The sequence below is a fragment of the Psammomys obesus genome, unplaced genomic scaffold (genome assembly GCF_907164565.1).
Source record: "Psammomys obesus unplaced genomic scaffold, mPsaObe1.curated_primary_1811, whole genome shotgun sequence".
Lineage (NCBI taxonomy): Eukaryota > Metazoa > Chordata > Mammalia > Rodentia > Muridae > Psammomys > Psammomys obesus.
This window is the reverse complement of record NW_026591086.1, coordinates 14,473,725-14,499,332: the sequence shown is the minus strand read 5'-3', so window position 1 is coordinate 14,499,332 and position 25,608 is coordinate 14,473,725. Positions and strand designations below refer to the sequence as shown.

General features: G+C 45.4%; 1 protein-coding gene across 6 annotated transcripts in view; it reads right to left on the bottom strand.

The window, feature by feature from the left end:
- The window catches only part of Enox1 (ecto-NOX disulfide-thiol exchanger 1), a 557,275-nt gene that overhangs the window by 137,454 nt on the left and 394,213 nt on the right, over positions 1-25,608 (bottom strand). For all 6 annotated transcript variants that reach the window (XM_055609746.1, XM_055609749.1, XM_055609750.1 and 3 more), the window contains 3 exons: positions 12,051-12,224; positions 10,658-10,864; positions 6,675-6,908 (listed from right to left, as the gene is read on the bottom strand). In XM_055609746.1, the coding sequence (XP_055465721.1) occupies positions 6,675-6,908; positions 10,658-10,864; positions 12,051-12,224 (615 nt within the window). The remainder of the gene's footprint in view (positions 1-6,674; positions 6,909-10,657; positions 10,865-12,050; positions 12,225-25,608) is intronic.

Sequence of the window (25,608 nt, the reverse complement as noted above, 5' to 3'; positions counted from 1 at the left end):
GAGGGCCATTTGCCCATTTTAGATTACTCAGTAAAGTTTTCCAAGGGTCCTTACCATGTCGCACTCTTCTGCCTGGGTGCCTGGAAATGTGCTTTCAGGACTCCCTCCCCCCCACCGTTGGCATTCTCCTTCCAGAATGTGTTTCTTTGCCAAGCCTATCCCGATAATCACTGTGGGCATGACCTCTGCACTTTTGTCCTAGAGAACTTCCCATTCTCTGTTCCGCCGGTCAGCTGTGATTCCTCCTTCAAGATTCAGCTTATGTCACCTCTGTAAAGGAGATTTCCCTGCCTCCTGGGTGTGAACTCCGCTGACAGGGTCACCCTGTAGGGTGATGGCTGCCTTCCCTCTGCCTCCCACTGATGCGCTGTTATAATAATGACGCTTCCCAAACACACTGGAACCCTCTGGTCATTTTCTCATTTGCAGTCCATATTGTATTGCTTTTGCAAAGATAAGTAGTGATTTATACCAGAAGTCGCAATTTCAAGGACTAAAAGGTGCACAGTTGATAATAAAGATGTTTAATTTTGTGTTGAAGAGGATTTTCATATATGTCACTAGCCACTGAAAGGAAATGTTCTCCTGACAGAGGAAAAGGCCTCTGAGGTCATGAGCATTGGGGATGGAAGTTAGGAGTGATGTCATACAGTCTAGGAGAAGCAGAAAGTACTTGTTAGCAGAAAGAGTCTAACTGGATTCTCAGTTGATTAAAAAATGTTTCTGAAAGCATTTTTAATTTGGGGGAAGGGGTAATAATTTTCTCTCTCTGGAGGGTAATTACAACGCTCATCTTTGTCCCTCGGTGTTCCCAGCTGAATCCACGTCATCTTGCTTTCCTTCTGGTTAGTTCTGACCTTGTGTGTGCCCTCTTCATGTTTGTCGAACACCTGCTACATCACAGACACTGAAACTGCCAACAGGATAATCTGCTCTTCAAAGTCTACAAGTCAGCGCATCCCTGGGAGCTAGTCAAAAACGCAGGCTCAGCCTTTCTCAGAGCCCCCAACTGACTGCACCTCACCCTGCACACACGCCTGGACGTCTCAGACAGACGCACTGCGAGAAATGATTCGGGGAAAGTCAGGTCCAATGGTCAGCTCCTAATCTAAGTTAAGAGATAACACAAGCCTGAAACGGAAAGTAGTAACTGAAATTTAAGTGAATTTTGAAAGGATTTGATGTGATTTTTATGAGCTTTGCAAGTGTCTGTCTCTAAATTCCCACTTTCAATGAAAGAATAACTGTCACTGCGAACCAGGAAAGAAAAAAGGTATCCAAGAGATGGAAATGGGCATGGGATCACTTCGGGTCCTCTCAGTGGGATACTAGACATGGACCAGACCCACCCACACCCCACACCCCGCTTTCTCCTTCATTGGGGTGTGTACTTTCATATGTCTTTCACTAGGCCATTTTACAGCTCTGTTCCAAATTCATTGTGGAAGTGAATGATGCAAATAATTCTCTGTAATAATGCAAGGGGTTTTTGTTCAGTAGAAATTTAAATCTCTGTGAAGCAAATTACATGAGGAATTTCCAGCTACCACCATACCCAGAAATCAGTATGTGATTATTTCTTAGAGGGAAAAACAAAGTGTTGTGGAATATCTTCTTAATTTTTTTTCTTTCTGTTCAGTCATGGAACCTCTTCTGTTATTCTCTTATTGACCCAGCCATAAATAAAGACACAACAAGCTCACATAAGTTGCTTATCTCCATGCTCACAGCCTGGCTTTGATCTGCCTCTTGTTCTGAAATCCAGGGTTAAACCTCCCTTAGCATACAAGGGCAAGAAAAACTACCCATCAGTCTGGTGCCTCCCCACCCCCCATTATCCACATATCAGTGTGATTAAAATTTACCAAGTGCTACCCCCTTCTGCAAACTGGGAGCTTTGGCTGTGATGATGTCGTCTGTCATGCCTCCAAAAAAGGTGCACTTCTGGGGCTATTAAAGAATCTGTGGCAGAGATTATCATAACCGTCTTGAAAATACAAATTGGGCGTGTTCCAATAATTTTATTCAACTCGTTAATTAATGAAGAGGCAGTAAGATGTTAAAACTGGTTCAAAGGAGAGTTTGGCCTAGAGAAGTATGTGTCTGTGTGTGTGTGTGTGTGTGTGTGTGTGTGTGTGTGTATGTGTGGTTGTTGTCTTTTGTTTGTTTTTTTGACTGCTTAACTGTCTGTGAACCAGCTAACTGGAGAAGCACACAAGTGATTGCTACTCCGCTCTGCTCCAACATGCAGTCTCCTCAATTACTCAGTATTTATAAAATGGGCAAATGGAGAGGGCAATAAAAAAGTGTACCGATTATTTCCGCTGCGGGGCCAAGCAAAATGTTTCTAAATGAAATGGTCTCTCTTGCCTCTATGAAGGTCAGTAAGACAACCCCCCCCCAAAAAAAAGGGCTACTCAAGGAGGCTCCCTGTGTTTCCTATTTTCCTTGCCTGAAGGAGGAGGTCTGGCTGTTAGCTAATGGAATGTCCACTTGGCTCATAGCATTATCGATTTTTACTTTCATAAAACCACAAATATTGACAACCACCTCCAGAATACCAGCATGGCTCCGATTGCTGGCCATACTCTATGCAAATATGAGCCTCGTCCTTTGTAAATTACCAGCACAATCACAGGGGGACTCAGTTCTCAGTGGCACGTGAGGATCCCAAGGGCATTCGTTAGAGAACTTTGTCAGAAGTTCACTTGGTACAGACTCTTCATGATGAAAGATGGCGTGCATCTTTCCAAATGGGAGAAAGTCCTGGAAAGCTTCTAAAATGTTCTTGCCCAAAGAAATCTCTAGTGAGTGAAGATATAGTGCTTCCTTGTGGCCGAATCAATGTTTTACTTTTGCAGCCCAGACCCCAGGCCCCTGCAGGGCTTCTTGGTCTGTGTTAGAAACACTAGAATTCATTATCTCATCTGCCTGGTGCCACTGTTTCCAATAAAGTGTAATTATGGTGCTACTGAGCTCCTCCTCGCTTTCCCAAAGCCATACCATAAACTTCAGCTCCCTGCACAGTTACTTCCCAGTCAGTCTTCATTAAGTTGAATTGTCTCACAACAATGTCTATTTAATCAGCAGGGTGCCCACTGATTTTCTGTTTTAGAATTCGTATTAATGAAACCGACGCCTGGTGACTTTCGGCCTCAGACACTCCATAGTTAGAACCCAGTGTTTCCTCTGGCTTTGGAAAGCCAAGCAGCCAGTGAATGGGGAGAGGGGGTTCCCAAAGTTGCCCCCCTTCTCTCATGCTTGTGATCTCACTATTCATCTCTCTGTGTAGGGAAAGCATCCTCCACTTGCCGCTCACCATAGTCCACAGCACTGTTAATAGGATTTACATGTATCGCAGCCTAACTACTGTAAGTAGCAAGTGCAGCATGGGTTGTGTCATTTCCTCTGTTAGCCTAGATTCTATGAGGCAGGAGCTGGCATGGTGTTTTTTCTCTTCCCTTGTACCTAGCACCAGTACCCAATGCCAGGTAGTTTGTAAAACACTTAGCAAAGACTTCTTCCCGGATTGGCAGCAGGCTGAACATAATCACTTCCCTCATTTGCAGCCATGCCTAGTAGTGCTAATGGCCAGAAATGCAATATGCCCACAGATTCAAATACCTGGAGAAGAGAGAAAAAAATTAATTTGCCCAACACCTATTATATGCAACTGTGTGGAAAGCCTTTCTGGTCATAATAAAGACTTGATTGATACAGATATTGCTGAATGTGGACCACCTTCAAAACAAAATTAGGAGACTAAACACGTATGGTGTAAAATAGGAGACAAAATATATAATAAATCCAAGACAGCAAGGGTTTCTCAGAGGACAAAAAAAAATCAAATCCAATTAGGTCTTTTCAGATTGCATTTTCCCTTCCTTTCTGACACAGGTTTCTGTACCTTCCGTCTCAACTGCATTTTATATCCCCACATCAATGAAATCATCTTCAGGGAAACGGTTTCCTTGGCGCCTCCTGCCTGGCTTTACAGTGTTATAAGGAGCAGAGAGTGGATTTCCTCTTGGAGGCAGCCAATTTCCTCAGCAATTAAATGCTGTTTATATTCCAAACTCTGTGCTTGGGTTGAAATTGTCAAGCTTGATATTACCTGACTCTTGCCTAAGATATATCTGCAGCTAGTTCATTCTACTGTAAGAGCCATCTATTAAAATTTCCAATCTGTTCTCTGCTCAAGGGATCACACGATACTTGGCAAAGGTACAGCTTCCGAATTCTGCAAATTATACTCATCTATATAAATATACATTTTGAAATGGCAAGGCTCACAAATTACTCTAGCAAATTGACATCCCAATCTGCTAGGCTCCAAAAGTAGAGGCAAATGCCATGTACCTTATACATGTAATTGGCACTTTTGATGTTGGCTTCATAAAAATAACATGATGTGCATGCCAGACCCTCATGAAATTCTTCCAGGTAGTACAGAATTAAGGTGTAGCCACTGCTGACCCATCGTAAGAGTCTCACACTCTACTGAGTGAGCTAACTAGACCTGAAAACAGTTAGGCCATGGAGATTACAGAATTCACTTGATGTTTACAAAAGAGTATTTATCCCAATGAGCATTCCTGGTTATAAGTGTCGTTCTTTCTTATTCTGGACTCTCCTGATAGTTTTTAAGCTGAATTTGCACTGCGTATGCTTCTTATTGAAGGGGCACTCCCTGAGGTCTGTAAATTTATGCCTATCCTCTGGGCCTTCTTGGAGCATCTGGGCAGGCACCAAGAAAGCCAGCAGGCAGCACTTAGCGGCTGGAAAGAGACAGTTCAGTGGCAACTGTAGCTAATTAGGAGTCCTCAGATCCGCCTGGGATGACGGCTAGGAGCACATGCCCTGTTTAGAATGCCATAGCAAATCCCCCTAAAATTGGGGATTTTCTTTAATAAGACCATCCCATCCATCTAAGACACTGCCAATAATATGGTCCTGGGAAGCAATCACACCTCTCTGCTCATCAGAAACCTGTGAGGTCCTCTCTCCACTGTTTCCAGGACACAACCAAAGCCAGCTACGGCCTTGGGGCTTTGCCATCTGGCTGAGCCACTCAGTGCCCATGACAAACTCTCTTTGTTTCCCATGCACTGTGGTTCTTACGTGCTCTAGCCTCCTGTTAGGTTGCCTTTGTGAACCTTTCTAAGTTGGGAGAAAGTCATCTTGTGCATCCCACCAACTTCAAATTCCGCCTGCTCTGTAAAGACATTCATGTGTAGAGATTGACTTTCATTCACATTGTATTAAGGTGTCTCTGTATATTCGATTGTTAATTGCTGAACCGGCAGGGAGTTAAATCCTAACAGATTCTAGTATTGTCAGTGCTATTGAGGAATCTCTGGTCTCAATGTTGTGTAAAAATTACTCCCCAATTATCTCTGATTGGTTAATAAAGAGGCTGAAGAGCCCATGACTAGGTAGAGCTGACAGTAGGGGGGCCTTCCGTTCCCATACTGGGGGTCCCAGGTCGGGAGAGGAGGGAGAGAGAAGGAGGTAGCCAGGAGAAGATGGAGCATGTTGCCATGGGAGAGTTGTCACGAGGACAAGACTGGAGCAGCAGGGGCCAGGGCGAGACAGGAGGCCACATAACAGAGTATATGGCTGGGAAGTAGGCCAAGCTAACATGGTCAGTTAGAATAGATGAGAATCTACCCTGCTACAGTGCTTTACGCTTATTATAAATGCAATAGGTCTCAGTCTCATTCTTTGGGAGCTAGAGCAGGTGCAGAAATAACCTTTAAATTTACAGTCACCACACCTTCACCGACTCTGATCAAGGCTCTGTTCACACTTGCTGGCATTCCCGAAGAGTGTTGCAAATGCCTTGGTTGACACTGAGGCCATCTGCTCTGTTTGTAGTCACTCGTTTACTTGTATACACCGGCCTGTGGTGACTGTGACCCCAAGAGTACCCAGCAACCTCAGAAGTTCTGATCACTATCGGCCTGTAAAATGCCTACAGGTCATTCAGTTCACTCACTCTCACGAGTGATCACAGAAATGCACACTGAGGTTCAGCAGGTTTGGTCCTTAGTTCTTTGGATCCTTATTTTCCTCACCTTCAAACCCAGGGGAGGCCCTCGTGGAAATTAAAGAATCACCTCTCCTCTGCTGTCACTTATCCGTAGGTGTGAGAAGCGTTCTTTCAACTATACCTCTGAAGACAGAAGACCTGTCTACGGTTCTCTTTTTCTCTGCCACAACCCCTGGCTGGCATCATGTTTAAGATGTTCTGGAGGGGCTTTCAGTGTCTGGTGGACCTGCACAGTCCACAGAGCTCAAGAGAGGACTAGAAAAAGCAGACTCAGGTTGAGGCCGCTGCCCTGGCTCAGTAGGCACAGGCTGTGATGGGGAAGGGGATAGGGATAGGGATGGTGGTGAGTGGGGGGAGGGGGAAGGGTGTGGGGGAGAGGGATGGGGGGGGTGGGCCACAGGCTGCTGCTGAGATTGGGGCTGCCCGATCAATCTTCTGACAGTTTCAGAGAGCAGCAGCTCTGTCCCTAGCAGGATGATGGAGTCCAGGGGGCCGCAGAGTCCAGCCCACTCCCACTCACATGCTGCCTGCAGAAAAGAGTACAAAGGGGATCTCCTTTCTCCTTCACCGATTAGTGGCTAAGGCGGAGGCGGCGAGGGCTCCGGTGGGAGTCCTTCCTTACCTTTGAGCTTTTCGGCCAGCAGGGCAGCTTCATGCTCCGAGTAGTGCATGATGGCGGGTGGTGAGGGCGGCCGCAGCCTGTCTTCCTCCAGTTTGCGCCTGTGCCGCTCCTCCCTGGCGCGCATCCTTTGCTTGCATTCCCACTCGTAAAAGTCATCCCTGGCCTGGGCGAAGTCGACGTGAAGGCGGCCGGAATCCTTTTTATCCGTGCTAGACCCTAATCGCATTCGGTAACCTAAAAACAGTGGAAAGCCAGGTCACCTCAGGTCAGGGAACGCACTTTCTGGCCCAGGCCTCTCGCTAGCTAGGCAACCATGGACTTGTTTCCATGGGAAGTAGGTATCCTTCCAACCAGTTAATCATGAAGCACACTTGTGGAGATAAAGATTACCCACCCCAAGCCAGGTGTGGCAAGGCACGCCTGTAAACCCAGCACTCAAGGAGGCAGAGGCAGGTGGATCTCTGTGAGTTCCGAGACAGCCAAGCCTACACAGAGAAACTGCCTTAAAAAACCAAACCAACCAACCAAACAAACAAAAACCAAAAAGATTACCCATCCCCCACCCCGGAAGTTTCTCATCCCAACAGAGAAGCCAAGCACTAATCCTGGCCACCCCTTCCTCCTTTTGGCTTCCAGGAAGTTCAGAAACAATTTTGTTATATAGGATGCTTTTCTCTCAACCTTGTAATGGTTTTGCTTTTTGTTTTTAGTGTACTGTAACTATTGCATAAGCACTCAAATTCCTTTTCAAAGAGGCAGGGTATGAGTAAATAAAGAGCATCTATGATATTTGAAGGGGCCTGCAAAGTAAATTTCAGAACTTTACTCACAGCTTATTGCTTTGTTCCCCTAGCAAACACTGTCGCTCAGTTTTCTCTTGGCCGCTACAAAAGCCACAATTACCCAGGCAATTTTGCAATGCTGTTTTATTTTCCACTTATCCTCTGGGGCATGCAGGAGAATATTTTACTTTCAATCAAGGGGCCCCACAGCACCTCATCCAGCCTGCAGTACCATACAAGCTGTCCATGCAATCTTTGAAGGCCACAGGAGGCTTGTGCAAAAGCCCAAAGCTAGGCCAGAAAAGAAAAAAACAAAAACAAAAGCAACGGGGGGGGGGGGGGGGGGGGGAGGGGGGGGAGGGAGGAGATTGGGGAGACTCAGAATCTTTGAGGGAAGGATTTTCTGTGGGCTACCCAACTTAGAAAGATTGGTGGGGGTTTGTGCGAGGTCAGCATGGGACTGAATGCTGCCAGCCAGCCTAACTTCAACTGAAGCATTCACTGCCAGGTTGCTCTTCAGATTTTCACAACATAAATTTTGGTCTTAGTGGGAGCATAGCTGCCTGGGGCTGCTGGAGGAAGGGAGCAAAAATGAGCACCTTTGCCTTGCAAGGCCTTTGCAAATAAGATGCAAATGAGAGGGCTGGTGAGATGGCTCAGCAGTTCTTCCTAAAGGTCCTGAGTTCAATTCCCAGTAACCACATGGTGGCTCACAACCATCTATAAATGAGATCTGGTGCTTTCTTCTGGCCTGCAGGCACACATGCAGGCAGAATACTGTATAAGTAATAAATAAATGGGGAAAAAAAGAGATGCAGCTGGAAAAAAGCTAGGCTGTGCCGTGCTGTGTGCACTGTGTCATGGTACAGTTCAGTGGGTACCAACAGCTTTGGGGGTTAAGGCTCAGCTACAAATCCCTGCAGAAGCTGGATCCCCACCCCCCACCCTGGAGCCCCCAGCAAGGCACTTCACACTTTTGAAGAAGTTACAAATCTGCTGCGGATCTCATCAGATTGAATTCTCTTCTAGGCGTCTAAGAGCAGTCATCTAGAACACCTGCAAGCATAATGCCCCTAAGCCGTGCAAATGGCCACCCACGAGTCAGTGTCAGCAGAATTAATGCTCAGGCGAAATGTGTCTTGGTGGTGGGCTAAGGGAAGTTAAAGCAGCAGGCCGTGTACTGGCCAGCGGTCCGAGTTGGTCAAACACCTTTCTCTGCTCAGAGAATCACTTTCTAAAATGTCTCTGGTCCTCTTTCATCAGAACATCATCATTACTGCCTTAAAAGAGGCTCTGATGAGGCTATGGCTAAACTTAGCCTGGCCCTCAGATGTGAAAGTGGTCCTAAAATTAGGCTTTCCAGCTGGGCTTGTGTTTGTGGGTGATTACTCAAAGGAGGAGGCAACCTTCTCTCCTTCCTGCCCCTGCCCTTAGTAGCTGGGGATGTCAGACCGGCTCATCTGCAGAGGCCAGCCTAGCAAAGCTGGAGACTTCTCTGCCCCGAGGCAAGGAAGGTTCTGCGAAAAACCCATGCTTCCTCCTGTTATGGAAGAGTCATCAAGGAACGTCAGAGTTTAAGTCTACACCTCCCTCTGTAGGTCTACATTTTGACACGGTTCATCTTTGTTAGCATCTTCTGAGCCTTTTATTTGGTCTAAAAGTTGAATTGTGTTAGTTTTGGAAAAAGACCCTTCACCTAACCCCTTCTTCGATCACATGGGATGAAGTCTGGGTAAAGGGGAAACAGTTTGATGGAATGTAGTCAAGTAGGACCAAGACATCCAGGCAGGTACTGATACGACTGAAGCGCCCCTCCTTCTTTATCCTGACCAGGGTGGTTTTGTTACAAACCGCCTCCCACCCAGTGGTTCCCACGTGACTAACCTCGCCTAGGAGTCCTAGCTGATGAACTGATTATTCCACAGAGGAGAAAGAATATAGGAGGTGATCTGGGTCAGGGAGCTGGAAAGCCACACCCTGTTCCCCCCAGAACCCCAAAGGTCTAACAGTTGGGTGTGCACTTCGAAATATCGTTGTTCTAGGTCTGCCTTTCGTGTCCATGGTGGGATATTCAGACTTTATTTTTTACTTCGAGGGCTTAGCTACAGTAAGGGTTTCCGAAGCCTCTGGATCCCCATCTAAGGGCAAGAAGGTCTCTGAGGTGTTCAGATAACCTCAGGGCTTCTGGGGTTTACACAGAATGCCAAGGCATTCTGTGGAGGCCGGCTGCGGACATGGGGAAAACCTAGGGGTGGTGTCCACCTGTTTTATTTGATTCTTTCCCTTCCCAGGTTGCCTTTGCTCAGAAGGAGGGAGGCGGTCTGCAGAGGGGCAGACTGCAGTGGGTGGAATCTAAACACAAAGACCCCTGAAGCCACATACCACCATCAGCCTCAGCGGCCTGTGATTTGACTGAGGTCTTGCGCACCGGCTCTACATTCTTGTCCAAAGAAATACCCCCAGGGTGGAAGGCAGCACTAGGCTTCTTTCTCTTTTTAAGATTTATCTATTTATTTTACATATATGAACGCTCTCTCCGTGGGTCACTTGCACACTCTAGAAAAGGGCCTCAGATCCCAATATAGATGGTTGTGAACCACCATGTGGTCTCGGGGAATTGAACTCAGAACCTTTGGAAGAGCAGACCTCTTCACCACTGAGCCCTAGGCTTCCTCTTAACAGTCACAAAATTCTCCTAAAACCTGGTCCTAAGGGTAAGGCTGGGAGAGCAGACAGCTAAATTAGCAAGTGTGTGGTGACAGTGGGCCTATCACGGGCCCAGAGACAAATTCCCTGCAAGGAGGGGATCTTGCTTCACTATCTCTCGGGTGAAGACTGTAAACGTACTTCTAAGAAACTGAAATTATTCTGAGAGAGTACTTTACTCCCCCAGAGGATTACATCCAATAATAATAATGGTCCTCAGTACTCAAAATATTGCTTTTCATCTAATACGCACTTGAGAACATTAATTAGAAACTCTGTGGAATTCCTCAAGACTGGATGGTAGGAAATCCTGCCTGTGGAGAGGCGCCGGCTTAACAAAGAGCACGCCGCAGCCAAGCTCAACGGAGAATGCCGCCCTCTCCAGCCCCAAACTACCAGACGCATTGTGCTTTGAGGCAAAAGGGAATGAGCTCATATTAACATCACAGAACGGGACAGAAGGCCTGGCAAACCCCTCTCTATAAAGCGAAGTACCCGAGAGGTAAATGGCTTTGTCAACCATGAATTCCTCTGCAAAGCGAATGTGACAAAAGTTCTTCTTGCTCTTCCGGATGGCTGTAATATCTCCGCACTGCTCAAAGACTTCTTGAATAATTTCCTCCGTAGCGTTTTCCGGTAAGCCTCCGACAAACACGGTCTTACACCCTGGAGGCCGCTCTCTTGTGGAAGGAGGTGGCAGATCTAATATCACAATGAAACATAGTTTGTCTTTTATTGATTTGCTCTTTATCAGGTTCACAGGGCAAAAGTTAAGCTTGCAGAGTTTTCTCCAGACTGAGGCACATTCAGGTCTTACACCACCTTGCGTCTCCCCATCCCCATCCCACCCTCAGCTCCTGGCTGTCAGGTTGCCTGATCTTTTCCCCTCCCCCACCCCAACCTTTATTTCTCACGTTCATTTCTACACAGAGTGGCTACGCCTGTCCAAGAAAAAGATAACATGTGTTAGCATAATTTCATTTCTCTTTCATAATAGACACCTAGAAGGAAAAAGAAAAAAAAAAAGAGGAGAGGAGAGAGCTTCACAAAGTACAAAGCATGATGAAATGACAACATGATGAAAAACCCTGGCTTGTTCCCCCTTTGTCTTCTTGCCAGATAAAGGGATGGCGTCGCCGAAAGAGGGAAAAACAGCCCACAGAGAGCAACAATACTTACCTGGCTGCAAAATGCTGAGTCTGGAAAAAAAACCTTGGTTATTATTCACATTTAAATGAGCACACTATTAAATTTTGAGGAGGCCGTGTGAAAAGATAAAGTGTGTGGTGTCACAACATTTTGCCTAGTTTATATGTAGATTACTAAAGCAATCTCCTGAAAAGTCCACCTCGAATAGGCAACACTGATTAATATGAATTAAAAAAAATTCCAGCCATTTAAGCCTATAAACTTAGTATCAGAGGCTAAATTAATCAAATATATAGGTCCTTCAAGTGACTGTGATTTGGCCCCCAAAATTCCGAGATATGTATTCCTCCCAGCCCTCATTTTTTCCCCCCAAATTGCCAACTGCCAGATTAATTCAAATTTCTATCTAGTAAAACACGCTTCAGACTTTTTCTCCCATTTATGAAGAAAGGCTGATTGATTTCACAGGATGCCTTCCAGAAAAAAAAAAAAAATGCTGGTTCATTCCCCACAGAAAAGATTCTTAATCTTACACGTGGACTCTCAGAGCCTATTGGCTTCATGGTACTTATCCAGTTGAGGGACCGAGGCATGGACATATCCTTGTGTACCTGTCCTAATGGAGAGAGGAGGGCCTGGGGTAGAATGGCTCATGTCTGGAAATGAACACGATATCATTTCAAAAGAAAAAGTGTAATTTTATATGCTGAGCAGATAGATATTCCTCACTTCCACTTACTTGGATTTTGGGGGAAAAGAGTACAGCTTTTACAGTGGATTATTTCTTTGACGACAGCCACTTCGGTTGGGGGTGGGGGCGGTACCAGTCCCAGGCCTGGTATCATCGGATTGATGGGGGTGATTCCAGTCATCATGTTGAGGCCTGGGTCGAAGCCTGGTACACAGATCGAGTCTGCAAAGCACACAGACAACATTTTGCTTAGGAAGTTTTAGCCTGTTGCGGTTTCTGTTTGTGTTCTTGTGTGGCACAGATTAGTTGACTTTACATTTTTCTCCTTTTCGGGAGTTTCTCTTGGCATATGATGTCACATTATAGAAAGCTATTCTAGAAGGGAAAAGGGAGAGAAAGAGGAAAATGAAGAACCTACAACTATACAAAAAGGAAATTATATTCCTTCAAATATTAGCGCAGCAGAACAGAACACAGCATATTAAGGTGTAAAACCAGGGGCCATGAAGCTCTGCTATTACTGGGAACGCAATTTTCTGTTTCTTAATGGTAGGAAACTGTTTACAACCCTTATGATTTAAAATGTGAGAAGAACATTCAATATTGAAGTGTCCTGTGAATCTAATTGTCAGCCTAGCTTTATCAAAAGTGCCTTCTTGCCCAAGTGACCCACATTTGGGAAAGTTCAATTTATATGTACATGCTTTATAACAATCACCCAGGGTCCACCTAGCCCATTTCTCCTAGGGGAAGGGCCTGACACGAAAGAGTGATTATAATTGCTATGACTGGGTTAGAGGCATGCAGGTGTAAAATTAGCTATATATATTTTTCTGAGTTCTATTATATAATCACACTTTCTTCCTTTTATTCTATCAATAAACATTTGGCCCGCCCTTCTGAAATTTTTATGGCTTGTATCAAAAAACAGCTACAAAACTAAACAGAGCCAAAGAGAATAGATTTTCCATATAAAACACTGAATTGATTTCTGAGTGTGACAATGAAGCAAATGATGTCAAAGGTGATATACAAGGATTTAAAAGAGATAATAAGTCTTGGCAAGAACAGAGAAAAGCGAGTCCTTGTATTTGTAAATGCAGCCATTATAAATGAAATCAGTAAAACAACAACAACAACAACAACAAAAAAAAAAAAAAACCCAGAACTTTCCTGGGCCCAGTGATCCCATTGATAGGTAAATAGCAAAGGGAATGAATCAAGAGACATCTGCGCGCTCCTGTGTGCTCTGCTGCATGGGCCACAATAGCCAGGATGAAGAACCAACCCAGCACCCAGCGCATGAGCAGACAGATGGAGTAAGAAACAGTGGCGTACTAGACAGAAATGATAATAAAAATAAAAAAAGACGCTGTCGTCTGTGACATTATAGATGTCTGTTAAGTTCAACAAGCCAGGCTTATAAATACAACCGAGTGCCTTGTGGCAACATCTAAAAAAAAAATAAATAAATTTTTGAATTCATGAATTAAAGAGCAGAATGAAGATTGCCATTCTGCTGGGTGGGGCTGTGTAGGTGGTTGGTCAAAAGACACACAGTTACGCTTGGATGGGAGGCAGGTCCTGGAGATCACTGTACATGTTAATGACTGTGGTTTCCAATGATAAACGTTTTAGCAAATGGGGGTGGATGTTGAAGGTTCTTAGCATGGAAATGACAACTATGTGAGGTGGTCCTTGGTAAGTTAAACGGAACCACGCCCATGTGTACGCACTTTAAAACTTTAATGCATAGTCTGTGTGTGACATATGGATATGATTTATCTATCATTAAAAACATATAAAATAATCCCTTTCTAACCACAGGGGTCATTTTCAATACTAGGAACAAAGTAGATCCCTCTGTTGGGAATTTTTCTGTTTGTAGAAAACAGCACTATCTCTGGTAAGATATAGTACGCAGGTAAGCAGACGGCCACAGCGAGGAGGCCATGGTGACCCTCTATCACTCTACAAGGAATTAATTAAACTGCCTCTTCATCTCCTGTCTGTCTCTGTCTCCTCTTTGGTATTTGCCCTTTGACCTTTCTATCCCCCTCTCCTGATAGGTTCTCTTATACAGAGGTACCTTGGTCCTCTGTATGGCCTTGTTCTTTGTTTAGCTGTGCTTAGTGGTTAGACAAACCCGACAGCAAAAGTAATGATGGAGTTTATAAGGAAACATGAAGCCACGGGAGGCCAGTGTTTTCCTTCCAGGGAAAAGACTCGAGAATATTCAAGCTTCTGCAAGGTATGTCTATTTCTCTCTGAGTGGAACAGCCTAAGCTGCTGTGTAACCCTTTTCTCTAACCCCAGTGTACTATGCTGCCGTGTGGGTTTTGAAAAAACAACCCTAATACCAAATGCTAAATAAACACGTTCTTACAAAGCTATCATGCAGGGATTCTAGGCAGTTCCTTTATGTCCATGGCTCTCAGTTTCCTAAAATGTGACATAGTTGCTTTGACTGGCATATCCCTTGGAGCAACGGCATTTCAGAACTCAGAATTCTGTGACAACAAGGCTCAGAACAACGATTACAGAAGTTTAGGATGGGCAAGGACAAGACCCAAACTGGTTATTCATAAAGTCCTCATAAGATTTCATTGTGCCATGACACCTCCTAGACAAAGAAATGGAGATTTAGAGCATTTAAATAAAATATCCTACATCATAAAGCAGACAAATGACAGAGCTGGAAGAGGGCCAGGTCTGGCGCCAGATTTAAAAAATGTATAAATATAATGATTTCAGTGTTCTCTCTTAAAATGACCCAACTTGAGTCATTGCTGTATTACTATTATAAACACCATTGTCAAAAGCATCTTGAGAAGGAAAGGGTTTATTTCATCTTACAGCTTATAGTGCATAATAGACAGAAGCCAGGGCAAGAACTCAAAATAGGAATCTGGAGGCAGGAACCGATGCAGAGACCATGGAGGGATGCTGCTTAATGGCTTGCTTCTCTTTCAACCCGAGGCTGCACTTTCACTAACGGCCTCTTTCGGCTTCTCATGGTGCCAAGCCTCAGCTGTTCTCCATGACTCTCTTCTTGCCTTCAAAACCAGCATCACTTGGAAAACTCTACACATTACCAAGTTTGGCTGCCAGCTCAAAGTACAGCTTTGGCCTAGCATGTACCTGTAAAATGTTTATTGCATATGTATATCATCTATACGTTAGATATGTATATACAATGTATGTATACACAGACGCATATTTCTTCTGCTGTTGCAAATGACGATCATAAAGAACCTCCGGAGCAGAGAGGCTTTCAATGTCACAGTCACTGAAATCACTGCTCCCATAGGTCAGTGCAATGAGTGCACTAGCTAATACCAGTGGTGGAAATGCTGGCCTGCTTGTGCTCTTTGTTTCATCTCACCCCTTACATAGGCTGCATCTGTTTCTCTCCTGGCCTGGCCCTCACTATTGTTTGCCAACACGGGATGATTTAAGGCTGGAGCCACTCAGGAACTGCAAACCCTGAAACTGGAGCCCCATGTATTATGATCAACAGATGTTTCCCACGAATGAGATGCGAGCCTGGTGCTTGCCTCTGCCTTTAGTTTGAGCAGAACAGACGCCTGTCTGCTTTCTATCTCGAGGCCAAATAGATAAATACTCAGAAGTGAAGCAGAATGTTTGGTATGGAACAGGAGTTCCTTTGCCTTTTCTGAGACATCAATAGGAAGAGACTATAAGGTTTATTGAAATCTGCATGGTGAGTTCAGGGTTTAGTGAAGGGGCTTAGAAAGGAATTAACACTCAAATTATGCTGGACCTCAAAGGATCTGAGATTCAGTATGTAAGTGGGAAAGGAGGGAAAGATTAGTCTTCTCTTCTTTCTTCTTTTAAAAAAGAAAACATTATTCTAACAACATTTGCATAAATGGAAATTATTTCTCAAACAGCGTAAAAGCATATTATGCACCAGCTCAGGAAAGCCAAAGTGGACGCTCTGAACATCTCATACAGTACAGAGCAGACACAGGTAAAGGCGATGCAATGCCCCGCAAGCAGTTCCCCTCCCTGCCTGATGGGTATGAAGTCTGTAGACAATGAGATACCATTGTCTACCCTAGGGGAAGAGGAAGCAGGTTCTCGCTGCAGCAACGGAGGGTCCACTCAAGGATGTAACCGGATTACCCTTTGGAAAGACTGTCACGGGCCATCCACGGAATATTCATACTGTGGCCTTATCTAGTTCTTCTGAGTCCCTGGCTCCAAAGGCAAGAGGAGCGGCAGGCAGAAGCTTCGCAGTGTTTCAAATGGGAAGACGAAAGAGTAAAACATAAGTCTGGCTCGTGGGTTCATATCGTAGTCCGGGATATTTTATTTCTGAGACGACGAGGTCGTCTGTTTTCGGTAGCGGGGACTGAACCAAGGGCCTTGCAAATGCCAGGCTAGCACTCTTATCACTAAGCTCTGCCTTCAGCCTTCTTTTTTTTTTTTTTTATTTTGAGACCCACTAAGTCGCCAAGGCTAGCCCTGGACTCATTTTCTGGCCCTCAAACTTGCCGAAGCTTCCTGTATAGCTCTTGGCACAGACTTGACAATATGGTCATTTTTTTTTTTTTTTTCAGAGTGTGGTTTGAAGAGTTTGCATTTAGGATTTTAGTGGGATGATAGCTGAACTAATTAGCTTCATTCATTCATTCATTCACTCACTCATTATTTCATTCAACATTTTCTTGAGCACTTACTACTGCTGCCATCTATGAAGGAGAAGTATATAAATTCTTCACTCGGGAAAATGACAGGGTTTGATAGGTCCCAAATCCAGAGAAAAGGCTGAATACATAAGCCAGATCTAAGATTTATCTGGGAAGGGAACTGCCAGCAGGAAGTCTCACAAGAATGAGGAATTCTAAGGACCTTCTCCAGCCCTACTAGGAGGTACACGGGACAGGTGACCTCGATACATCGAAAGCCCAAGGCATCTTGCAGATCAGAAGGGACAGTGCTATGCCAGCTGGGGAGTGTCCCCATGCTTCCTGCTGGACTGGCAGTTCTTTGTGCGCCAGATGTATATGTGGCAGCTGGATCCTATTCTGTGAGTTGCCCCCATCCTCCTTGTCTCTTTGCAGGTTGTTCTCAAGCAGGGGCTTGACCTTGCTCTGTCATTTCCAGTGGACACCTTACTAATAGGAGGCCTATTTGAGGTGAGAATCTGACCTCAATCGGAAAATAAATAAATAAAAGGCAGCTGCGTATAACTAGGTCAGGTGTGAGCAGAGAAGGCAGGCTGGGGCTGGGGCTGAAGGGGACAGAGACAAGCTGTCCGTGCCAAAACCGGGTCTGGCCCAGAAGGCAGAACACAGTGTTCCAAGACAGTAAGAGGAAGGAGAGAGCTGTCAGGGTGAAATGGGAGCACTGCAGGTTTCCTCCCGGGCTCGGGAAGAGCTGAGTGACTGAGTACACAGGAGGCCGGCAGTCCGTTATACCGGTCCAGGCAGGGCAAGCATACCAGGGAAGGAACCTTGTCCACACATTACAGGGCACAGGTTGCTGTGGTCCAGGGCTCTGACCCAGCCCCTAGGGAACGGGTTTAGCAACAAGAACTCGGGGCCAGAGGTTAAGATCCGTTAAGCATCTGGCAGGTTAACTCTGCTGAGCCTCAGGCTGGTTTCAGATGCCAGAACAGATGCCTGGGATTTGGCAAAGGAGGTGACACTCTTGGGCACGCAGCACAGGTCAGAAGGTGGGGTTCTGGGCTCTTTCTCCTGCCTGAGGCCAGAAGTATCTACAGGTCCTGGGAGGGGCTCGCTTGTGCTAGGTCCCAGGACTTGAAGAGGTACAGAGAGATGGTGTAGAGGGGCCCTGACATGCTTCTGTTTTCTAAGATGAGTTGCTGTCTTAAAATAAGACTCATTATCAGGCTATGGGGAGCCTCACGATGCCCAAGGCATTCTGTTTCCCAGGAGTTTAGAGTGAAGAGACTTTCTCAGTGCCGTCTCCATTTTCACCCGATGAATGCTGCTTGTTTGTAATGCTGTGCAGTATTTTGTAGTGGTCCGAAGGAGAATGGCCCCTATATAGGGCCCCTATAGGGCCATATATTTTAATATTTCAGTGCCAGCTGGTGAAACTGCTTGGGAAGAATTAGGAGGTGTGGCCTTGTTGGGGGAGGTGATTCACTGGGGTGGGCTTTGATGTTTCAAAAGCCCACACCGTTCTTGGCTAGGGCTCTCTGCCTCAGGCTTGTGGATCAAGATGTGAGCTCCTAGTCACTGCTCCGCCATGCCTGCTGCTGTGCTCCCCATCACCGCAGTCATACACACTAACCCTCTAGATCTGTGAGCCCCAAATTAAACAGTTTCCTTCATACATTGCCTTGATCATGGTATTTTTGTCACGGCAATTGAAAAGTAAGTCAGACGTATATAAACAAATCATTTTTCCCTTTTCTCAAACTTTTTTTTTTTTTTTAAGTTACTGTGTGAATAGAGAGGAAAAGTTCTTTTCAAAAAGTGACCTTGAAGTCATGGGATCAGAGTGTAGCTCGGTGGTATAATGATAATCTGTTTCTGAACCAATCTGGGCTTAAGAATGATCCTAAACACAAACACTAGATTATATTATTGTCACAGCATGGGACAGTCAAGAACACCTGGGGAAAAAAAGTGCATCAAAACATCAGAGCTCAGGTGTGTATTCAAACAGACCTGGGGCCAGGTCCTGGGTCTGCCGGGCACTGCTTGCACATCTTTCTAAGCTTCATTTACAATACCTTGAAATAGAGGAAATATTTATCTTCCAGTGTCTGTGTGAGGAGTAAATGGGGGGAGGGGTGAACCCCAGTGTTTACTTGCAAATTACAAGTATTCAATAAGAGGTATCAATTACAAGAACAATCTAAAGCATAATGCTTGTGTAACCTGTATAAACATAATATTAACACTGAAAATACATCAGAGCTCACAGTGATGGCAATTGATTGCTTCTTTTGGAGAACATTTGAGCGACTGCTAGGTGTTGAATGCTTTATGGGACATTGCAAGCAAGATGTTGGTAAAATATTGTTCTTTTTTTTTTCATGGATATGACAGTCAAATAATTAAGAACAAGCTAACAGAAAGTGACAGTAGTGTATTATTACACCTGATATGAGAAACTAAGATAAGGGGTGCTTTATGGAGAGATCTATGCTAGTATGGAAGAAGAGATGTTACAAAGGGTTAATTATAGCACTCCAGAGAGCTGCTAGGCCCTAAACTCATATGCCAATGACTGTAATCTAATTTCAAAAGGAGGGTATTTGCAGATATAATGAAGTTAAGATGAGATTATAAGGGATTAGAGTGGGTCCCACCTCAAACAGTTTGTGAATTTAGATGAGAATAAAACACACAGGTCGACAACATACTAGAATGCCTTGTGACGGCAGAGGCGGTGACTGGGGACATGCAGCCGTACACACAGGATCCCAAGGACACCAGACACTAAAACCTAGAGAAAGGCATGGGACACGTCCTTCTGGAGAGCCAGCTGAAGCCTGGACTCTTCGGACATCTAATCTCAACTCTATGGCCTCTGGAACAGAGAAAAAAAAATCTCTTCTAAGTTAATAAGCTACCCGATTTGTTATGGTAACCCTGTGAAGCCAGTAGAAGGGAAGGGATCCTGTCAGGGAAAGGCTCCTGAAGGGGTTAACGGGTTAATGGTCGAGTTCCCCCAACTGTGATTTTGAGACAGAGTCTTGCTGTATAGCTCAGGCTTGCCTAGAGCTCTCTGTGTAACGCAGGCTGGCCTGGGATCTATAATCTTCCTGTCTCCACCACCCATGTATGTTTGGGGATTATGGAGTCAACTTATTGCTTTAAAATAATGACTCTAGTTAAGTGATGGGAAGGTAAAATAGCTATCCCCAAAGTGTATTTATTGAGCTGATAGGTGCAAAGATGCTCCTAAATGTTCACTGAGACAGAAATGCTCGGAGCAGTTCCCTGGAGGCGGGACTGCTCTTAGGTTTTTTTCTCTTTGTGAAAAAACAAACCTTGAAGACAGCTCCGTTGTTGAGAACAAATCAGCTACACAGATTATGTGTTAACGTGGCAGTGTGCTTTGAAAGATAAGCGGCTACCTAAGAGCAGGATCGTTAGGAAAGAGAAATTGAAAATGCACCTATGATCTTTCTGAAGGGATCCAGAGGTGGAGAGGTGTGTTTTCCGTTTAAACCCAGCCAGCGCGTGCTCCTACAGCCTGGCTGTGTACGCTTTATAAACAAAGACCTCATTCCATCAATAAAAGCCTCTGGCTCCTTGACCGGGGATGCGGCCCTCAACAGCTATTTTAGGTACAGTTGGCTTAGCTGAGGAGATTTGTGTCTGTGTTTGGAAGAGTGACATGGCAGGGAAGTGAAGACCGTTTCAAAACTTCTGACCAAAACGAGTACAGAAAACTGACTGTTGAAAGATGTCTGACAGAACCCCCTAGCCATCCGTTTCAGGGGCCTGCGCCTGAAAAACCAAGCATGTTCCGAGGGGGCAGGAGGCAAGGGCTCCTCAGTGGTAGGTGAAATGTGTTTGTACTGGGGGCCGTGCCAGGAGAATGCAGTACCCGAGCAGTTCCTGTGTGCACAGACCTGGGCTGCTACCACCAGAATCAGGCCCGGCGCACTGCCTCGGCCTGTTGGAACTCAGTCACTTTTCTCAACTTTAGATACTAGAAGCAAGTTTATTAAACTGGTAGGGACAGATGCTTGAGAATCCCAGGATAAGACAAGGCGTGTCTCGCAATCACAAACCGTGCTGGCCGGGGATGGGAGAGCTGACAATGAGGCCTAAGGGATATGTCAATTCACAGCTGAAAATGGCGTGGCCACTACTACTCCGTTCTGTCTTCGGGACCGGGTGCTGAAGAAATTAAGGTCCAGAGGTGTGAAATGACTTTCCTGAAGTTATGAAGGCAGGTGAGTGTGGGGTGGGAGTGAGAACGCAGAATGCGGCACGTTCTTCATGTTCCGCAGGCTCTTCTGCTGCCTGTGCATGCTTCTAGGGATGGTGCATCCGGTACACTGACAATGGCCTTTCCATTTCTGGAGGGGCTTCACACCTGAAACAGATCCTTGCACATTGGTTCAGGGCCTGGCAACCTGTGGTGATACCCATTTTCCAGAGCTCAGAAGCTCTGGGCTCCTGGGAACAGGGCTGCTTCCCTTTTCCCACTCTGGTCTTTTCCAGCGACGGTCACATCCAACTTCTCATTCTGTCTCTTTAGGCTCTGGTCACATCCAACTTCTCATTCTGTCTCTTTAGGCTCTGTTCCTCTCTCCGTTTTCCCCTCCCTGGTCCTCCCTGTTTTTAAAGGCATGAGAGGACTCTCCCAGAGCATTCTCACCCCTCCTCATTCATGGACAAACAGGCCACATTCAGTCACAGAGGCAGACGAGGCTCACTCACTGCCCTGTTGGGAAGGGAAATTATGGGCTGTTCTCCTGGCAGGTTCCTAGTCTGTAAAAATCCCTTCTTAGGCAAGTCTACTTGGACCCCTCCCCCACATTTACATCCTCCAAGCGCTCTGCCATTGATTTTCCTTTTTGGAGGACTGTTGCCAAGTCTCAGAGGTTCACGTGGGATTTCTCTTGAGGTCCCAGCTCACACCACCTCCCTCGCTCCCGCATCTCCTCTCTGGGGTCGGCAAACTGTCCACAGGGTCCAGACATCTGTCCTCCTCCGTCCGGTGAGAAGGTCACAGAACTTCATGTTTCCTGTTTCCTGGAAGGCCATCGCCCTTCCTCTGTTTCGGGGTGGAAGCGCTGCAGGTGACAGCGGGTAGGCATATACCAGGCCCAGTTACAGCCTGCCTTTGAAGGGATTGGATCATTCTGTTCATTCTCCTTCCTAATTTAGGTTCTCATTAGCTTATGTTTGAAGCACTGTAAAGGCCTCTTTGTAGTTTCTATATCTCCTTTCCCCCCTCTTCTCCCTCCCTTTCCCCTCCTTCCTCCTTCTCCCCACCCTCTCTCTACTTTCTGCCTCCACATCCCTCTCACATTCCTGGACCTGGGATCAGCTAGTAATGCCCATGAGGGACCCACTAGAATAGGGTCTAATTGGGGCCTCTAAATTACTTCTTTCAAACTTTTTTTTCCACATCCCTATCTCATTAGCTGATGATTAATTTTCTCTCTGTATGATGTTACGTGACTTTGTGCAGCGGGGCTGTTACATAATGATAGGGAAAAAAGGAGAAAAGAAAGAAAACCTAAATAATCTCTTGATGTGTTCTCTCCTTTGTCCAAGCTAATAAGCTTTTGGTGCCAGAGCTGACAGTAGAGAAAAAAGAAAAGAAAAACATCAACAACAAGGAACCTCAAACACTGGGTTTTGAGAAATATGTTCGAACACTTAGTGAAGCGCTGAGACATGCTTTCAAATTATTACAAATCCATTCTTACATCATTCTATCTTTCTTAGGCACTGACTCTTAACCTGTGGGAAGCGCCCCCCCCCCCCCCAGGGGTCACATAGCAGATATCCTGCAAATCAGGTACTTACATTACAATTCCTAACAGTAACAAAAGCACGGTTATGAAGTAGCAATGAAATAGTTTTGTGGTTGTGGGGGGGGGGTCACCTCGACATGAGGAACTGTATTAAAATGTTGTAGCATCGGGAAGGTGGAGAACCACTTCAAGTATAGACCGACAAAAGACAAAAACAACTAAGATATTTCTTTCCGGTGTACGACACGGCCTTGCTCTACAGAGTCCCTGCCTTTGCTTGAAATTACGCGAAGCGTCTGGCAATGCCCTGGTGAGGCACAGGGCACTTTAGTGAGCTAACCACAGCAGGGAGGTAGGCTTCTGCAGCCCTCGGCTTCACAGGAGCATCTCCCTTTTGAAGTCTGAGTCCTTCCGAGCAAATGCACGTGGCTTAACTTTGTGATTTTACTCAGTTTCAGTTTATGGAAGCAGGTTACAGGGAGATAACATTTCATAAATAAATTTTTAAAAAGGGACAAAAGAAAACTTGTTCAATATTTAGCTTCCAAGTAGTCATAATATCATCTGAGTAACCTATATAGATTTCAGCTTCAATTCCCTGTCAGAAGGGGTTAAAACAACATGGAATTGAGCTCTTTAAATAAGATCAGCACATGGCTGTGGACTTGTCAAGAAAACATGAACAGTGAGTGGACTTCAAATCATAAATAAGTGTCATACTGACCTGATTTTGCTAATGAATGGCATGGAAGAAGGAGAGCTGGGTAACCTGCCACCCAATCACATGGCCTGGTATCATCCTTGCCCTGTGGTGTTAGTTTCTACAGCTAATTAGTTAAGAGAATGAGAGCGATGACAGCATTTACAGATCCACAGAGTTCACACCAAACGGAAGATTGAAGGCAGTATTTGGTTGTTCAGTCTATGACGTAAGTTCACATGAGACCCTAAGCAAATAACATCTGGCCATCTTTACATTTGTCTTGATCCCTGAATAGTGAGAACCATAAGGATCTTGTTAGCCATTCAGCTTATTATCGCTGTGGAAAGGCAGCTTTACAGAGAGACAAGGAGCGCCGAGGGGAAGAGTGTGGCCAGGGTCAGAAGGCGAAGACAGACCTGTTCTCTGTGTCCTCAGCAGCATGACACCCCGAAGCTGGACCTACTCAGCACCCCCTGCCAGCTCATAGCTATAGTAAGGAACACCTCAACTTACAGTAATGAGGCTCGGGAATGGGAAGTTAAATAGAGAGCAACACATAAATCCACTTAAATAAAGCACTTAAATCCACACAGGGTTTCCCCTGTCAGATGGGGGGTGCTTAGAACGCTACACCACATATAACTTAAGGGGCCTAAGCAACACGCAACTTAACCAGAAGAGATTGGAATGAAAATCTTGCCCTGGAAATGCCTGGTGGCACACCAGCTCAGCATGCAAGGCCCCACGTTCAAGCCACAAGGCCACAATAAACAAACATAGAAGTAAGTAAATGTTCACATACCCTCTGTTAAAATTTTAACGGGAGTCGAGGACAGAAAGAGAAAAGAGAGGTCAGAGGGAAAGGCACCTCGGGCAGGAAGTGGTTTGCATTTCCAAGTTCAAGGACAGATTCTCCTGCCTTGATGACCCTGAGGCTCTCTGCCTTACCTCTTATTCTGGAAACTCACCAAAGAAATGCTTAGCAGACAGTCACTCTGAGGGGTGAAATGACTTAAAATGCTCAAAGGGTTTCAGACCAGGAAGCACTACGTAAATGTTGGCCCTGACTCTGAGAGTGACATGTGCATGTGTAGAGGGGGCGTGGGGGAATGTGTGCATACCACGTGATGAGCACGCACTGTCATACACCCAGAAATTCCAGCTGTGCTCACTCCCGGGTTCCACATTTCTCTTTTCCCAAGAATTCCCCCTTCCCGGGACCCGCGCTGCCTCTCTGCACCAGGAATGAGATGTGCTGTTTCCTGTTGACTTTCTGTCAGAGAGATTAGACGTTACACCCAGACTCTGCAGCTGTGCTCACTCCCGTGTTCGACATTTCTCTTTCCCTTATAAACTTGGGATTTCCTTTGTGATCCTGCTTTATTCATCTAAATGAGCGTCTCTCTTACGCACGCGTGCGTACGCACGTCTTCCTGGTAAATTAAAATGGAGCAGCAGCAGACAGAGAAAACACTCTGTCATACCTCCGGGCCTGGATGGACTGAATATGTACCCGGTGTGGCTCTCACCGTGCACGGCACCAGTGCCAACTCCTCTCTCCTAGTTACTTCTGGCAACACCCTGAATATTCCCAGTGGCTACATTTTCAGAGAAGTAAAATGAGGTGGGATAGTGGAACTAACACATTTTGCCATCGGAGCTGAGGAGTGTTCTTCAGTGACCTGTTTGATGGCCCTTTCTGCCACAGCGTGGGTCAATCACTACTCAACATCAGAAATCTGAGATCTAATGTTCCACATGAAAGACAAACTCTGAACATTTTTTTTTTCCTGGACATTTGAAGGTTAGAAGCAAAGATTATCACTCAGATGTCCATTTTAAACTAATTATTTTCTCCCCAGTGGCCAATTCAAGGGATCATCTTGCTTTCTTTTTTTTTTTCCCCTCTCTCTCTTTGTTTTTTCATCTTGCTTTCTATTCAGAGGTTTTTTTGTCTCATTCTCATGCCCAGACCATTTAGGTCTGAATTGTTCTTAACCCTGTATGCAGCGTTACATTTTCAGAATTCATACATAGATAGTCAGTCATTATATGTGCTGATCTGGATTATGTTTCTCCAAGATCTTTGTTTATTCTGTAGATAAGGAAGGAGCCCAAGACAGGGAAGACTGAAGGCATTTGCTCAGCCACCTGGGGTCACAGAAGGACGAGTGGCCTGTCCTCTCTATCCTGACCACAGTGAATGTCTACCTGCCTGCAGCTTCCACGGAAAGAGGAGACAGTGAGCAGACGGCAGAGGCAGGATGCATCAGGACGGATATTTCTGGGCTAGCTATTTACAAACAGCTAAGAATACACAAATATATATTATAGTTTAGATATCCTTTGGAGTTCCACAGTAGGGCTAAGTTGAGTGCCTGTCTTCAGCAGAAACAGAATTCAAAACATTATTCAGTATGTCATTGTATAAAGAGTATGTAGAAACATGATGA